This window comes from Phalangium opilio, unplaced genomic scaffold (assembly GCF_054372755.1).
Source record: "Phalangium opilio isolate 3A_F unplaced genomic scaffold, DU_Popi_V2 ptg000061l_1, whole genome shotgun sequence".
Lineage (NCBI taxonomy): Eukaryota > Metazoa > Arthropoda > Arachnida > Opiliones > Phalangiidae > Phalangium > Phalangium opilio.
Window position 1 is genome coordinate 5,261,166 of NW_028324178.1, and position 17,368 is coordinate 5,278,533.

The window sequence follows — 17,368 nt, forward strand, 5'->3', positions numbered from 1 at the left end:
TCAATGGCATTTCGCCGTCCCGAGTTACCTTCTATAGTTTCAATTAATATTTAATTAAATAATCAATATAAATCATTCCACCCTATTATATGAGATATGTTGATCGCTAGATGAACGATTCAGCGTGTAGAATAAACGCTGCATTTTAGTCGTAGAGATACATTACAATTTGCCTGACAAATGTTTGAGATTATGTCATCATGACCTTCACAGATTTAAGGTAGTCACAATTCAAGATTACGTTTGGAGGTTTGCGGGGTTAACTTATTCTACCTGCCTGCGATAAGGTGTCGCCACAAGCAAAAGCCACAAACTGATGATTAAGCTCCCGTACGTTTATACCACATGCTGTGGATTAAAACACGATGTTGTCCCGCGAACCCGTTAAGAAACATTAAAGGGAGGGTGAAGTGGAAAATTAAAAAAAATTTTATCGATTGTTCCTCTAATTATAAGACCAGTGTGCACAGTGAAACATTCAGGAAATACCTCCGAATGATTTTAAAATTCAAATTAGGCTCAGATTTTAAGGACAATTTGAAATACTCCCCTCAGACAAATCGCGTAACGCCCTGCTTTTTTGTTAACAAAATTATTGGAGATACGATTAAAAATCACTTGATTTAAGATTTCACCCTTTCTTTAATAGACGGTAGTTGCTGTTCAAAGCGGTGAAGATTTATTGATGAAATATTTCGGAATATTAGTCTTTATGTCACTCTTGGTATGCTTTGAAGAAATTTGTGATATTCTGTTACAAATAATAAATGCAGATACCTTAAAACTAATTTTTCATTTTATTATAATAGTTATCACGTAATTAACAGAACTTTTGGAAAACTGTTACAAATGGCGGATTTTTATTATTATTAAAAGTGTGGAATAGCAAATAGTGCGTATATATGTTTAGGCGACTTGTACCTACAACAAATTTATAGCTATATATTAGGTATGCCTAGTTTTTGACACTGAAGTTGTCTATATTCTCTGTAAAATAAAACATTTTCGACGTGAGATAAGGAAAGCTGAGCTCTTCTAGCTCTTTCTAAGGATCCAGCGACTGAAAATAGACGTTCTACGTCGCTACTAGTTGTGGGGGTCGCTAAAAACCTTTTGGCTATGTTTGACAGATCTGGCCACGATGCTTCGTAAAAAGGCCAGTAATCTAATGGTGTCATAGCACTTCCTTGGTTTGACATCTGAACAGGCATGTTAGCATCCAGATACTGATCTAGTTGCGATAACCTTTTCGACGAGCTGCAAGGCTCGTTTTCGACAATGGCCTTTAAGAGACTAAATCTACCAGTAGGTTTATTATTAGTATCATGTGGTGTTGGACGGCGCTGAGGTATATACTTTTTAATAATGGACAAAGCCTCCTCCATTGTATGGGTTGCAAATTCGGGATAATCCGCTATCCACTCTGGTTTGCTGAAAGGGTCTAGGGAAAGTTGTAAATAACAGGGTTATAGCGGGCAAACACACATCGTGACTTAGAACCCTATGACACAAAACTAAGAGACAGTACGTTTATAACTAGTGATAATGGCCATTTACTAACTCCCCTTCAGATCTGGCAAGTATGTTTCGTTAATTATTCGAAAGACCGTATAACATAATTTATTAGTTCCAATTGCAACTATCTTTACGGTTGAAAAAGATTCGAGGAATAACGTTTCGTGAAGGAACCCTACTCGTTAGGCTGCTCTTCAAAGAAGACGACAGATGGAGGACTACCCCAGGGCTTGTACCCGTTCTGAGTTCCTTTTTACGGAGATGCCTAAAGCGTGAAGTCCCTTCACGAAACGTAATATCTCGTATCTCCACTAATTTTATAGATGGGCAAATGGTTCCTAATTGAAATAATTATGTACGCTTTGCAAAGGTCCACAGAAAAACAACTTAGCACAAAGCTTTCCTAAAATGATTGTGTTAAACTTCAGCTTAGAGGATAATTGTTTAAAGTATTTTGCAGAACAATAACTTAAGCCGCGTTTACACGAGAGACTTTGACACCACATAGAGATATTTATAAAAGGCCGATTAATGGCAAAATCAAATTTTTATTCGACCTTTTGAAAAAATCGGTGTCATAATGTCCAGTGTGAACGCGGCTTTAATGTTGGACCCAATATAATTATAGAGTTTTCAAAAGTTTTAAGCAGTTGGTAATTTCTGAGTCCATTATTATATCGAAACTCCCATATATAAGGTTGTCAATAGGGTTCTTAGCCTCATTCTGTTTCGTAATGTGTTGTATTTGCATACTTGAAAACATCATTAGTTTTTGTCGTGGGTCCAATATTGAAGCAATAATGAAATGCTCGTCTTTAATCGTTTCGTTAAGTCTTTTTGACATCTCCTTCAAAATAAGGTCCTGAAGTTCAACAAAAAATTCTGTACTGCAACGTCGCACTTGAATGAACGTTTCAAGAAGAACCGCAATGGTATCACTTGCAGTTGGACCCGAGTCTTGTAATTTAACTGTTGCATCTTTGAGAGGCTTAAGAAGGGTTAGGAGGTCTTTTGCTTCGCCTTCCATGGTAAATAAAAGATTGGAAATATTGTCTATCTCTTTGCTTAAAGCTTTTTCTTTTCTCGCTAAAGCTAGCGCATGTTGAACACCTTCCAACATGTTGCTCTAGGAAATGCAGTGATGTTTTAAATTCACCTTCATATATTATAGAACTGATCTTACCTCTGACAATCGTTCAATTGCGTAATAGAGGCTATTCCAACGAGTAGCACCCGGCAATAGCAAATCTCGCCCGTTCGTTAAATTCTTCATTTCCTCGGTAAATTTGGGAGATTTTCTAAAGAAGTTAATTACTTTATGTGTCATTTGGATCAATTTGTTAGCTCTGCCAGTATTCTTCTCTTGTTTAATGGCGGTATTTATGCACAGTTGAAGAGAGTGCGCAATACATCTTCCTCTGTGCCATTTCAAAGCTTCACTGGGTGCAAGACTTTCAACTACGATATTCGATTGTGTTTCACTCATCTTCTCGGCTATTGTTGCTTGATCATGGTGTACCTTTTCGCCAAAAATCAGTGGCCATGGACTCCATGCTATACAGGGTGTTTCTGAAAAGTCCATCACAAATTAAGGGGCGTGTTTATGGGACCAAACTGAGCGGAAAGTACCAAAGAACATGGGGTGTACAACATTTTGTTACGGAGATATGGCCTTCCAAACATTCGCCCCTAAAACAAGGAAATATCCAAAAATGAGGAGTAACACTTAAGACCGACTAACCAGCTTGTTTAAAATTACTAGACAATTTCAATAGCCTTTAATCGAACAATTGATTTCTACCTTTACTAATCAGAAGCGTATAAATGAGTAGAAGTATGCCTACGGTGGTAATGTAAAATTAATCCCAAGTGACATGATGTTTCAAGATCTTCCCAGCACCAAGTAAAATGGTTCTGATTGAAAGGACTTTTATTAGCACAGCGTAAACAACGTTATTTTCAGGAATTAGTCCAAATGTCCACGGGCGGCATTACAAAAACGAGGCAGTCTTTCGAATGATACTTGGACATGTTGGAAGATCACTGGCTTGTTCCTGTTATCTCAAACCGTAAAAAGCTACGCAAATCTTCATCATCACGGACAACACTCTTGTACGTTAGGTATGACCTTGAGAAAACCTAAAAGGACATCTCGAATGTATTTGAAAAACCCATCTCCAATTAAGGGGCGTGTTGTTTGTTTCCAACAGAGTAAACTCGCCCAGGGAACAATTACAATGCAGAGCCACGTTTCGGCGTTAATGGCCCACAAAGGTGGTCCCAAACAAAAGAACAAACTTTAATTTGTTTCGTTCAGTAAGTGTTTCATGTGTCATAGATAAAACGCCATGATTAATGCACAAAGAAAATGTTATTGACAAGTTTTCGGACCGCGATGCTGAAATGTGGTGGTGCACCATCGTGCATGAACCACATTCTGTTTATTAAACCTAAGGGTACGTCTTCGAGTAGTTCTGGTAAATCGTCCCGTAAGAACTACAAGTAAGCCACACCGTTTAACCTGGGCTCTAGGAAATATGGCCCAATTAAATTGTCACCCACAATACTACACCACACGTTTAAGCTGAATTGTACTTTGTGAATTCTAACGCAAGTTGCGTGTGGTTTTTTCTTAATCAGCAAACCAATTGGCGGCTGCTTGTTTTTGGATCGTCCTCGAAAATAGTGAGAACTTCGCCTATTCTTAAAAAACAGAGCACTAAAACAGAGCACTATGTTTTTTAAGAAAGGAATAAAAGAGGTTTCACGTACATGTGTTTGTTTTATTAAACTCATAATTCAACGAAGTCTGTTACAATGCCTTTCTTCACAAATGCCGAATATGCGGATATGCACCTAATGTATGGACTAGCCGAGGGGAATGCCGCTGCAGCTGTACGCTTGAATCAGGAAAGATTTCCGCAGAGGCGACTACCAAATCGACTGACGTTCGAGGCTGTGGACAGACGTTTGAGGCAAGATGGACGAATCCAACCGGCTGGACCTCAACCTAGAGCGAGAGCCATCCCAGAGGCCGTAGAAGACGAAGTTCTCACCATTTTCGAGGACGAGCCTGAATCAAGTACCCGCCAAGTTGGTCGCCGATTAGGCGTAAACCACACGCTCGTGTGGAAAATCCTCAGAAGCCACCGGTTTCATCCTTTCCATGTTCAAAAAGTTCAAGGTTTGAATCCAGCGGACTACCCACGACGCACGGCGTTTTGTCAGTGGTTTCTGGCTAAAGTAAACGATATCGATTTCCCACGGGATTTGTTGGTTACTGACGAAGCTAACTTTTCACGGGATGGTATTATTAACTTACATAATAAACATCAATGGTCCCAGCTAAACCCCCACGCAACTTGCGTTAGAAGTCACCAAGTACAATTCAGTTTAAACGTGTGGTGTGGTATTGTGGGTGACAATTTAATTGGGCCATATTTCCTAGAGCCCAGGTTAAACGGTGTGGCTTACTTGCAGTTCTTACGGGACGATTTACCGGAACTACTCGAAGACGTACCCTTAGGTTTGGTGAACAGAATGTGGTTCATGCACGATGGTGCACCACCACATTTCAGCATCGCGGTCCGAAATTATCTTAACGCGACCTTCCCTTTGCGGTGGTTAGGTCGAGGTGGACCTGTGGAGTGGCCTGCTCGATCACCCGATCTGAACCCTTGTGATTTCTTTCTTTGGGGCCACCTGAAAGACTTAGTTTATCAGACTGAAGTGCCCGATGTTGAAGAGCTACGTCGACGAATAATTCACGGCTGTCAAACAATTCCCGAAACTCCAGGCATTTTTCAACGTGTAAGGGAATCATTTGTAAGACGTGCTAATGTGTGCCTTAACGCGGGTGGTGAACACTTTGAACAATTTTTGTAACTAGTTGCAATTAAATGTTAAAACTTGTCAATAAATTCATTTTCTTCGTGCATTAATCATGGGGTTTTATCTATGACACATGAAACACTTACTGAACGAAACAAATTAAAGTTTGTTCTTGTTTTTGGGACCACCTTTGTGGGCCATTAACGCCGAAACGTGGCTCTGCATTGTAATTGTTCTCTGGGCGAGTTTACTCTGTTGGAAACAAACAACACGCCCCTTAATTGGAGATGGGTTTTTCAAATACATTCGAGATGTCCTTTTAGGTTTTCTCAAGGTCATACCTAACGTACAAGAGTGTTGTCCGTGATGATGAAGATTTGCGTAGCTTTTTACGGTTTGAGATAACAGGAACAAGCCAGGGATCTTCCAACATGTCCAAGTATCATTCGAAAGACTGCCTCGTTTTTGTAATGCCGCCCGTGGACATTTGGACTAATTCCTGAAAATAACGTTGTTTACGCTGTGCTAATAAAAGTCCCTTCAATCAGAACCATTTTACTTGGTGCTGGGAAGATCTTGAAACATCATGTCACTTGGGATTAATTTTACATTACCACCGTAGGCATACTTCTACTCATTTATACGCTTCTGATTAGTAAAGGTAGAAATCAATTGTTCGATTAAAGGCTATTGAAATTGTCTAGTAATTTTAAACAAGCTGGTTAGTCGGTCTTAAGTGTTACTCCTCATTTTTGGATATTTCCTTGTTTTAGGGGCGAATGTTTGGAAGGCCATATCTCCGTAACAAAATGTTGTACACCCCATGTTCTTTGGTACTTTCCGCTCAGTTTGGTCCCATAAACACGCCCCTTAATTTGTGATGGACTTTTCAGAAACACCCTGTATGTTTTAAGAACGTAATTATAAATAAATTTAACCTTTTTTCTCCAATAGACGTTTACTTTGATCCAGCTGTGTAGTGTCATCTTTCTTACAAGCAGAATCTTGATCACCTTCATGACTATCGTTGGTAAATATGGAACTGTTTTCATCATCATGACATGGCAACCAGTCTTCAGCAAATAGTTCAAACATATTCAACGCTTTTGTTATATTAGTTGCGTTGTCCGCACAAACGGATGAGATCTAATCGTAATGAATTGTCTTAACTATACTTATTAAACGTCGGCATTTCATGGAAACATATGGAATGCTGGTAACAAATATATTTAGAAACACACCCTAACATCCTCTTCAGAAGAGGTGTTAAATCCGGTCTTAATAAAGACAAGTTTGTTTCGTAACCTGTTTTTAAACATTCTTACATGGATGAAGGATGCGCGTGAAAAATATTCGACGCTCTACAGGATGTGCAACTCCCTATACTAAAAAGTAGACAAGTCGATACTAGCGCCGCCTGGCTACCAGCGCTGGAAACCCTCGCGGGAAAAATAAAAAATACAGGACATAAGAAAAAAACAACTGTTTTGCTTCTAGCAGACGACGCTAAGGAAAAAAAAACGATGGTAGCGCGTGTTTTTTTCTCGTGTCCAGTATTTTTTATTTTTCCCGCGTGGGTTTCCAGCGCTGGTAGCCAGGCGGCGCTAGTATCGACTTGTCTACTTTTTAGTATAGGGAGTTGCACATCCTGTTGAGCGTCGAATGTTTTTCACGCGCATCCTTCATCCATGATTCTTACAGAAAAGATATTCAACAAACCCTTACAAAAATCTTCTTAAGAGTTCTAAAGGAATTTCTTTGGAACCCTACGGAGCCCTTGGGATAGTTTTCTAAAGAAACTATCACCAAAGACTTCCTTGGAATTTCCTAAAGAATTCTTGAGATAAATTTCCAAAGAATGTCTTGGGATTATTTTCTAAAGAAATTCTTTAGGAATTCTTGAGATAAATTTCCAAAGAATGTCTTGGGATTATTTTCTAAAGAAATTCTTTAGGAATTCTAGAGATAAATTTCCAAAGAATGTCTTGGGATTATTTTCTAAAGAAATTCTTTAGGAATTCTAGAGATAAATTTCCAAAGAATGTCTTGGGATTATTTTCTAAAGAAATTCTTTAGGAATTCTAGAGATAAATTTCCAAAGAATGTCTTGGGATTATTTCTAAAGAAATGCTTTAGGAATTCTTCAGATAAATTTCCAAAGAATGTGTAGGGAATATTTTCCAACGAAATTCTTTAGGAATTCTTCAGATAAATTTCCAAAGAACGTGTAGGGAATATTTTCCAACGAAATTCTTTAGGAATTCTTCAAATAAATTTCCAAAGAAAGTCTAGGGTTAATTTCCCAAAGAAATTTGTTAAGAATTTTAGAGATGAATTTCAAATGGCCAGATATATAGAAATGATGCTTTACATATAATTATCTCAAAACATTTTTACCCAAATTGTTTAGCTAAAGTTTTCCTAGATAGACATTAACTTGATGGTTAGGCTTGTCCCGTAGCTAAGGCTCAGCAAGCGCTGAAATGGAATGTTATATTTACCTATTTTTTTTGCGTTTAATCATCCGTTTATGTAAAGGATAAAATAGATTAAAAGTAAAATAAGAGTAATTAAAATCGTTATGTTTAGATTTACAGGGAATCTAAGCTGTCAGTCGGAATTGTTGCTTAATTCTCTTATGGCATGTTTTATCTTTATTTCGAGCGTAATTAGAGTCCAAAATAAATATTTTTTAAATAACATTGTAGACAAAATTAGTTTAAACGCATTTCTGATACTCGAAAAACTCTCAGTGAATATACATTATTAAATTTAACAACAACGTCTGTATCTACTGCTTGGCCATTAAAGCCTCCAAAACCCACTTAGTACCCCATACAATTGCACAAGGTAAAACTTTCTGCCGTTTACGGATGTTTTTAAGTCGATTAAATGTCTGACTTTATAAGCAATTTCACACTGCATGCGAGAACTTCCCTCGCTATAAGACATTTCCCAAGTAAATTCCAAAGACATTTCCCAAGAAAATTCCAAAGATATTTCCCATGAAAATTCCAAAGATATTTCCCATGAAAATTCCAAAGATATTTCCCAAGAAAATTACAAAGATATTTCCCAAGAAAGTTACAAAGATATTTCCCAAGACTATTCCAAAGATATTTCCCAAGAACATTCCAAAGATATTTCCCAAGAAAATTCCAAAGATATTTCCCAAGAAAATTCCAAAGATATTTCCCAAGAAAATTCCAAAGATATTTCCCAAGAAAATTCCAAAGATATTTCCAAAGTAATTTCCAAAGAAAAAGAGGCCAATATTCCCCAATTTCCTAAAGAACGCCTTAAGGATTTCCAAAGAAATTTCCCAAGGAATTTTCTTAAGAGTTCTTAAGAAGATTTTTGTAAGGGAAGTTCAGCTAAAGTGAAATTGGGCTTAAGAAGCCAGCAAAGTCTAGCGACGAACTTTGATATCTTTCCCGACTCTGTTTGTAGGTTGAGTCTGCTTTCCTGTCTCCGGAGACTAAACCTAAAAAACCAATTCAACCCAAATTTCGGTCAAGCATGTCAAAGTTTGTCGCGAGACTTCGCTAATTCTTAATGCCTAGTTTGAGCGTGAAACGTTCACCACACGGTTTATGAAACCCAATTTTCAAGCCTTGTCTGAATAGGGTGTAACTGTCGGAATGAAAACTTTGCAAAAGCCCAACAAATGTAATCCTTATGCAATGAAGAAAGAAAATAGAATGAGGGTTCTTATAGCTACTGGAAGGGTATTAGTAAATGGAAAGATATGTTTACAGATATAAAGCTGCACCCACAACGGGTTCGTGTTGCTAAAGTAAATCGGACCAATGATCTGTAAAATAGAGCTACAAAAATTCGAACTGGGGAAATCCAACAACCTTCCGTTGTAAACTGGACCATTACGCTGTAAAAGGAAGATACAAAAACCCGTTGTGGGAAAATCGTAACCTTTCTAAAAGTGTCCAATGGAACGGAGTCAGACGATGAAACAGCACTTAACTGTAGATAAATAAATACCTGACGCGGATCAAGATCGACAGTTTGCAGAATACTTAGGAGCTTTTGAAGAATGTTTTCTCCTGAATGCTTTTCAGGAAAATGGATAAAAGCTACAAGACAATTTCGAAGAATCCAATCGCTGTCGGTGAATTGACATCTCACACCAAGTACAGGCTCCCTTCGATTACTAGACCATATATCCAAGGTTAAATGTACAGACTTTTTATCGGCCTCATTGATTAAGTCCTTTAATTTCGGTTTAATGTTTAACACTCGAGTTTCAAGTTCACGAACTAGCGTCCTGCGGCTAACAGGATTTAAATGTGGAGCTAAATATGTCATCAGTCGCCTGAATCCCCACCCTTCTACAACACTAAATGGTACTCCATCAACATTTATGAGGGCGACTAAAAGTTCCTTCAATACATCTTGTGCATTAGAATGTATGTCCACTTGCTTGAATTTCTTCTTTGGCAATATGCAAGTGCTGAGAAAGTCTTCTTCTAATTTTCGCTTAGAAATAGCCGTAGTTATTAAAAAGTCGTTATTCTTGGACTCCTGGTGTTTAGTCTAAAAATGATAATGTAATTTAAGCAGATTTAAAGTCAGATTTATAATATTAAAGTTCTTTAAAAAACCGGATATTGTAAATTACCTTAAATGACTATGCAATGGGTGATACGAACTTTATAAAGAGTGATTCAAAAAGGGTATTTGTACCGAGAAACTGTGGAATCTATGGCGATTATTAGCCGAAAACAGAGTCCTGCACGGGCCGGGCTCAAGCCCGGTCCAGCCCGAGGCCCGGCCCGATCGGGTCGGGCTGAGTCGGGCTTTCCACTTTTGAAAATTGTATCGGGCCGGACCGGGTCGGGCTTTCAAAAATTTGGAAGTAAACGGGCCGGGCCGGGCCGAACTTGATTCTCATTTAATCCAAAGTTCAAATGAAAGATTATTTAAATGAGTATAAGCTTCTAAGAACAAATGTGACGAACAATTATCAAAAGAAATGAATAATACACGACGCTAAAGCAAATATGAATTCAAATCATTGATTTTATGTAAAAAAATATAAAAATTACAACTGAACTACGTGTAACGGGCCGGGCCGGGCCGGGCCTGTTCAATTCATTCAATATGTCGGGCCGGGCCGGGCCGGGCTTGGTTAATGCATGTAACGGGCCGGGCCGGGCCGGGCCGAAAAACCAACTATGTACTCGGACTCGGGCCGGGTTTTGGGCTTATTCAAAATTCTAAAACCGGGCCGGGCTTGGGTCGGGCCTGAAAAACTCGGCCCGTGCAGGTCTCTGGCCGAAAATAGTCTATGATTTTAAATGTCCCTTAAAGCAAAGCGCGGGTCTAGTGGATCCCCTAAAAGTTAACTTTCCTCCTGAACTCAGGGTTTAGCTTGGCGAAGGCTAGTGGGCGGGATTTATAAGTGCACTTATAAATCCCACCCACAAATGCCTCTAGCCTTCGCCAAGCCAAAACTGGAGTTCGTAAAGAAAGTCAACTTGTAGGTGATCCACTGGACCCGCGCTTTGCTTTAAGGGACAATTAAAATATAATCTCTAAAAAACAACTGGGGCGCCTTTGCAATACCAATTCACACAAGCGCGCACCCATTTTTCTGTAAAATTTATTTCATACGTATGATATTAACAACTGAGTAATTAATAATTTATCTATGCGTAAAATACCCCAATCATAACTGCTAAACTGTATCCCTTAGGGCAAAATCCCGTAGAATGTTTTGGACTTCAAATCAATCATAGAACCCACAGTTGTGCGATAAAGCTACCCTTTTTGCAACACCCTCTATAATGATTTTCAAAACTTTGTAAAAAAAAGCACGTCAAAAGTAAAAACACATACCTCAATGTGTCGCTTGAAGTTGGCGGCTACAGAGTAGTGCAGCTTTTTCATACAGTGATTACATTGGAGGGCCACCTTCGATGTAACACTCCCATTTTCGACGATGTTACCTATGTACTGGTAATGGTTGTTCAGATTACCAGAACCAAATTTTCCTCGTAGAAACTTTTCGCTAAATATATCATTCTTTCGTAATATCACTTCAGTTGAGAGTGAAGTAATAATATCATCTAATTGCTGGGATTTCTCAGTACTAGAACCCGTAGCTACTATAACCGTGGAGGAAGACATTTCACCGCGTTTGACAAAGCCCGACTGTTGCTGATGACATAAAAACTCACCACGAACAACGTGAGTGACCGCGGATATAGATATTCATACTGAAACACACATTCTAGAGTATCTGTAGATCGCGTAGCGTCAATAGGCCAAACATTAGGTATTCTGTAAGGGGGAAAAGAAGTGGAGACAATATCACAACATTATCTGAAAGGTAGGCCTAAACAACTGTGTTCAGTGAACCTTCCGCATGCACTACCTTGTAAATGTTAACTTAAACATATTACATCATTCCTGATAAGAGAGTCTTTTATTGCGATATTCTTGAAATTCAATCAAACCAGCTGGAAACCCATTATCTTACGATATGTTTATAATCGTATGATACGTAAAGAGATTCAGTCGTATTATGGAGCGTTCACACTATCCAACTTTAGTCAGCTGACATAGCTGACCTGACAAGTCGGGCCGACATATCCGGTAGTGTGAATGCCGCACCTGACCCAACTTTTGTTAGACCACGAACCCGATTTTTGTCGCCCCGGCACCCGACTTGAGTCAGGCCGACTAAAGTCGGATGGTTCAATAGCCAATAAAGAACGCGAGAATATTCACGTGATAAATGACGTAAATAAATTTTTCCGCTCGTTTTCGTTTGTCGTCTGCTAGACTAGGGAAAAGAGGCTTAAGGCTTTAGCAACAAAGTTAAGAATATTATCATCATCATGACGTCCAAAAATAAACCAGAGGTAAGACTATGGTTTTAAATAACATAATTGATACTAAAAAACCTTCCTTTCGTAGAAATACAACTGGAATGCTGCCAACACGAGAAAGTTAATTGACGTCGTAAAAGATCATGAACATATTTATAATCCAAAGCACCAGAATTACAAAAAAAGCGGCTTGAGAGACCAGGTTTTTCAAGAAATAGGAGCTTCTATTGATTGTTCAGGTACGCTACACGTAGACCTTTTACAACGTCCTGCATGGTTGAAATGAGCATGCAGACACCATGCTTGAAATTCTGTTTACTGTTTACGTGTGGTAAAAGAAAACGTTTGAATACAGCATCCGATGTAAAGGCTCGTTGGGAGGGTTTACGAACGTACTTTCTGCGAGAATCATCCAAAGTGACGCAGTCAAAGACAAGTGGCGCTGGAACTGATGACGTGTACACACCAAAATGGGAATTTTTTAACGACATGGAATTTATCAGATCCTCTGTTCAACCAAGGAAAGGGCGGTCAAACATGGATATGGCTGAACTGGTAGTAGTTGTTTTGACTACGAATGTAGTTAAGATACATAACATATGCTTCCATTTTAAAGGCTGTCAAGGAAACCAATCCATCCTCTGTTGAAAATGCTCAATTTTTTGAAGATGAAATAATAGAGCCGTCAGACATTGAGGAGCAAGCGCTAACCAACAGCGAGACAGTGGACAATATGGCAGGGCCAAGTTCTAGCTCAAGTGCCACAGATGTAAGGTCTAATGAAAAGCGAAAAACGTCTCCGAAGCGAAAAAGAAGGAAGGATGATAGTTCGTTAGAGAATGATTTTATGGAGGAAGCCCTAAAGTGCCTCAAGTCTACGCCTCCAAAAAAAGAGGTGGTAGACGAACACGATACATTTGCGATGTTTTTAGCAACCCAATTGAGAATTTTGAGCTCGGAAGACTCCGATGAATTGAAATTAGCAATAATGAAATTAATTTTTGAGAAGAAACATAAAAAAATGTTCATGTGAATGAAAATGTATTTATTTGTTTTTAATTAAAAGAGCAGAAACCGCTAAACAATTATCATATGCCATAGAATTATTAATAATTATACAATCGTGCCCACTGTTTTTCATATGCACCCTCATTACAGAAATACGCAGTAAATTCATCTCTAACAGACTTTGCTGCTTGCGATGCATAGCACCCTTGATTTTGTAACGCTTTTAAACTGCAATCATCTGATTTCTTATTCCTGCTGGTTTCTACATCATCATCACCAATATCATCATCTAACATATTATTTGATTGTTCTCGTAAAATATTGTGCAATGTACAAATGCACAGAACAATCTTTTCTACGTTTTCAGGGCTGGCCTGAATAGTTCCCAGCAAAATGCGGAACCGTTTAGCAAGAATCCCAAAACAATTCTCAGATATCCTTCTGGCTCTTGAAAGCCTAAACATTTAAACATTCATAAATACTAAAGAAATAGTAATGAATTCATTACGTTCAGTTTTAACCTGTAGTTAAACACTCTTCTTTGAAACGTCAGCTCGTGTTTCGAAAACGGTCTCATAACATTAGGTTTTAATGTAAAAGCTTCATCCCCAACAATTACATAGGGCATAGGTTTGTTGCGGCCTGTTAATGCTTTGGGTTTTGGTAATTTATCCTTATCTTTGGTAAGTGCTTCGTGGAGTTTTGTGTTTGTGAACGTGGCCCTATCATGGCATCGACCATTAGTGCCAACGTCAACAAATATAGCCTAAAATGGAATATAATACTTTAAATATCATTCAATCCCTGGACAACATGGGGTTCGTTGTACTTTAGCATTAGCATCTACAAGAGCTAGAAGTATCACGCTGAAAGTGCCCTTATAATTGTAAAAATACGAGCCAGAGTTTGGTGGTGCTGTTACATTTATATGTTTGCCATCAAGAGCTCCAATACAATGATCGAATTGCCACTTAGTTTTGAAGTCTTCCGCTATTTTATACCAGTCTTCTGTTGATTGTGGGTAAAGAATGTGGCTGTCAAAACAAACAAAATTAAGAACAGTTCCAGATATTTAAACCCCGTGGCTTTAACTTTACAGTGGCGCTAGTTCATCATATATAGCTTCACAGGTCTCGTACACTATGTTGTGAATAGTACTTAGGCCCAAACGGAATTGATAGCTAAGGGAATGCATTGTTTCTCCTAAATGAAGACAAAAGAGTTTGGTCCCATTTCCACAAAAGAATCCCAAATGTGCAAAGGGATGTAACAAATCTGTGGCAAGAAATCTCAGTGTTACAGCGAGTGTCTCTGCTGCTGGTACTGCTTCTCTAAATAATGTATCTTGTTTTTCAATTCTAAATTTTACAGCGTTTAAAATGTAGGTAAAGGTCTCGTGAGACATTCGAAGATAATTCCTGTAATCCAGGGAATCTTCAAGCCTAAGTCCTTTAATTAAATTAAAAGCTCCTTTCTCGTTTCGTCTTGAAATCCATTCTTTCACCCATATTTTGCGCTTCGTTGTTTCACGTTTACGTTTCTTTTCGGCTAGTATCTTGATTCCCAGCAACGAAGCTGCTTGTTTCCTTCGATGATCGGTATGGAGATCCATTTACATAAAGGCTTTAAAATACGCAATGCAGCTTGGAGCTCAATCAAATACTACCTCAACAGTCGATAAATATAATAGTGGCAGACTATTCAGTCGAAAATAAGTTTTAGTTCAGTTCAGATCAGTTTATTAGGGGCATGAGTAAGAACAAATATCAAACTGACAAGTCAGATAGTGTGAACGGTGGGCTGACTCAAGGCTGACCTGACAAGTCGGTTCGCGAAGTCTGGAAGACTAGTCGGCTGACTAAAGTTGGATAGTGTGAACGCTCCATTAATGTTTTTTACACAGGTTCGAATAATTCGTAAAACAATTATACTTTTGTAAAAAGACTTGAATGGATAAATAAATGGGATTGACCCCTAAATACGGGTTTTCCCTCTTCGAGTTTGAACATTTCATTAGGTTTAAAACCAAGAGCTTTACTTTACCGAGTTAAAAAGAAAGCTTCTGGTGAATCATTTGATCTGCAATGTTTGTTCGCATTGAAGAGTCTTGGTTCTAGTAGCCAGCTTCGCTTGCAGTGAACTGATTTAAGTTTGGAAATATCAATTATTTCGTCATCAATGATGCAATTTGAGCAAAACACACGCGATATACTAATTTATTTGCATAGCTGGATAATTTTACCCTAATTTACACAACAAAATGTAAACTGATGAAACTTCATAGGCCTTTTATTCACGTAAAGCCGAAACTTAAGGTCACGGGAGTCAATTTGTATATTCTGAAAAATGTAAAAGCGATGTTCCAGGATTTGCCCACAACTGTTGTCAAGCCAACGAGTAAAGCGCTTTTACGTGTAAGTAAGAGCGCCTAGCTATTGGAAAGATGTCGTGACAACGGCATGAACCTAGTAAAACCGGCGTTTTTAACCAGACCGTGGCACCCAATCTCGCATGTCTGTTATCGAACCCCTGTGGAAGTTACGTTTGCCATCGAACATTCGTGGATATCTGTGTCGTGGTACATTCTTCTAAGACAAATTCACTATCGGCCACGTATGCAATAAATGACGCATACGGCGACAAACGACCAATGCTATTTCTCACGTGGTTGTAATACTGTATGACGCGTAATCCTTCGAAAAGTAGTCGCCTAAGTACATTGCTGCTAGTAATGATTGATAACTACACCTGCTAGATCAAATGTCAACCAGTACATTACAATGTTTTTTAAAGGGTCTTAAAGTAGACCAATTAAAAACATTTGTTTTGCTATAAGAAGGGACTCTGCTAGTTTCAATCAGAAAAAACTTACAGTCCAAAAAGCTATGGAAAACTGTTCAAACGAGGAGCTAACCGATATGCACCTTATGTATGAACGAGCATTCGGGAATGCTCTGGAAGCCAGGCGCCTTTACCAAGAGATGTTTCCTCAACGTCGATTGCCGTGTCGTCAAACTTTCGGGGCGGTAGATCGACGTTTGCGAGAGACAGGGCAACTACGGCGAAGGGGTGGAGCTGGAAGACCCCAAGATGTACCCGAAAACTTAGAAAACCAAGTCCTGCAAATCGTACAAAATGATCCCGGAACCAGTACCCGCAAGGTGGAAGATCAACTTGATGTAAATTGTGTAAAGGTTTGGAGAATCCTAAACAATCACGGATTTCACCCGTACCACTACCAGAAGGTTCAGGCTTTAAATCCAGATGACTATCCAAGGAGGCCACAGTTTTCAAACTGGTTTATCCAACCATGTGTTGCGAACCCCCAATTTCCAGGCATGGTCTTAGTGACCGACGAGGCCACGTTTGCCCAGGACGAAATCATCAACTCTCACAACATGCATCAATGGAGCCAAGAGAATCCGCATGCCATCGTGGTAGCAAGTCATCAAGTCAAATTTAGTTTAAATGTTTGGTGCGGTATTGTTGGTAATCTTTTAATCGGACCGCACTTCCTCCCACAAAGACTTAACGGTCAACATTATCTCCAATTTCTAACTGAAACGCTACCGGAACTCTTAGAAGATGTGCCCTTGGCTCAGTGGCGCGACATGTGGTTTATGCACAATGGCGCTCCCGCTCATTTCAGGCGCGACGTTCGGGCACATTTGGACGCCACCTATCCTGGAAGGTGGATCGGTCGTGGAGGACCTGTTGCTTGGCCAGCTCGTTCGCCCGACCTCAACCCTTTGGATTTCTTTCTTTGAGGTCATTTGAAGGACATGGTTTACCAAACGGAAGTTCCAAACATCGAAGAGTTACGTCGACGGATCATTGAGGCATGCGAAACCATCAGAAATACACCAGGAATCTTTGAACGAGTTCGTGGGTCTTCCGTTAAGAGGGCCGAAGCTTGCGTAAGAGCTCAAGGACAACATTTTGAACAAAGAAGACCGGCAAAAACCGGTAGACACTTGGGGCCTGTAATGTTAAAAATTATTGTCTCCGTTTTGACCATTTCTTGCTATGATATGAAAATTGGATGGTAAAGGGATGTGTTTCACAAAAAAAGGAACACTAAATAGTCAGTATTCTGGGAATGGAGGGGCGACAAAAATTTCCTCCGTAATGTTAAGTATAGGCGGAATGATCGACTTTAGCCA

At 39.1% G+C, this 17,368-nt stretch overlaps 2 protein-coding genes across 2 annotated transcripts; one reads left to right on the forward strand and one right to left on the reverse strand.

Moving 5' to 3' along the window:
• Nucleotides 1-938: 938 nt before the first annotated feature.
• LOC149663991 (zinc finger BED domain-containing protein 4-like) lies at nt 939-3,001 on the reverse strand. Its single transcript, XM_089841980.1, has 3 exons — nt 2,699-3,001; nt 2,269-2,641; nt 939-1,441 (listed from the first exon to the last, which is right to left on the reverse strand). Exons 1-3 carry the CDS (start codon nt 2,999-3,001, stop codon nt 939-941), a joined length of 1,179 nt encoding a protein of 392 aa, XP_089698106.1.
• Nucleotides 3,002-12,206: 9,205 nt separating this feature from the next.
• LOC149663992 (uncharacterized) lies at nt 12,207-13,230 on the forward strand. The gene is made up of 4 exons (XM_089841981.1): nt 12,207-12,230; nt 12,286-12,436; nt 12,553-12,752; nt 12,814-13,230. Exons 1-4 carry the CDS (start codon nt 12,207-12,209, stop codon nt 13,228-13,230), a joined length of 792 nt encoding a protein of 263 aa, XP_089698107.1.
• The last annotated feature ends 4,138 nt before the right edge of the window (nt 13,231-17,368 follow it).

Bases quoted from the DNA above. Each gene is read 5' to 3' on its own strand.
- LOC149663991 (XM_089841980.1), bottom strand. From the start codon at position 3,001: ATGAGTGAAACACAATCGAATATCGTAGTTGAAAGTCTTGCACCCAGT. The intron at 2,642-2,698 runs GTAAGATCAGTT...TGCATTTCCTAG, and splicing joins CAATTGAACGATTGTCAGAG to AGCAACATGTTGGAAGGTGT. The intron at 1,442-2,268 runs GTATGCAAATAC...AACTTTCCCTAG, and splicing joins AAAACTAATGATGTTTTCAA to ACCCTTTCAGCAAACCAGAG.
- LOC149663992 (XM_089841981.1), top strand. From the start codon at position 12,207: ATGACGTCCAAAAATAAACCAGAG. The intron at 12,231-12,285 runs GTAAGACTATGG...TTCCTTTCGTAG, and splicing joins CGTCCAAAAATAAACCAGAG to AAATACAACTGGAATGCTGC. The intron at 12,437-12,552 runs GTACGCTACACG...GTTTGAATACAG, and splicing joins AGCTTCTATTGATTGTTCAG to CATCCGATGTAAAGGCTCGT.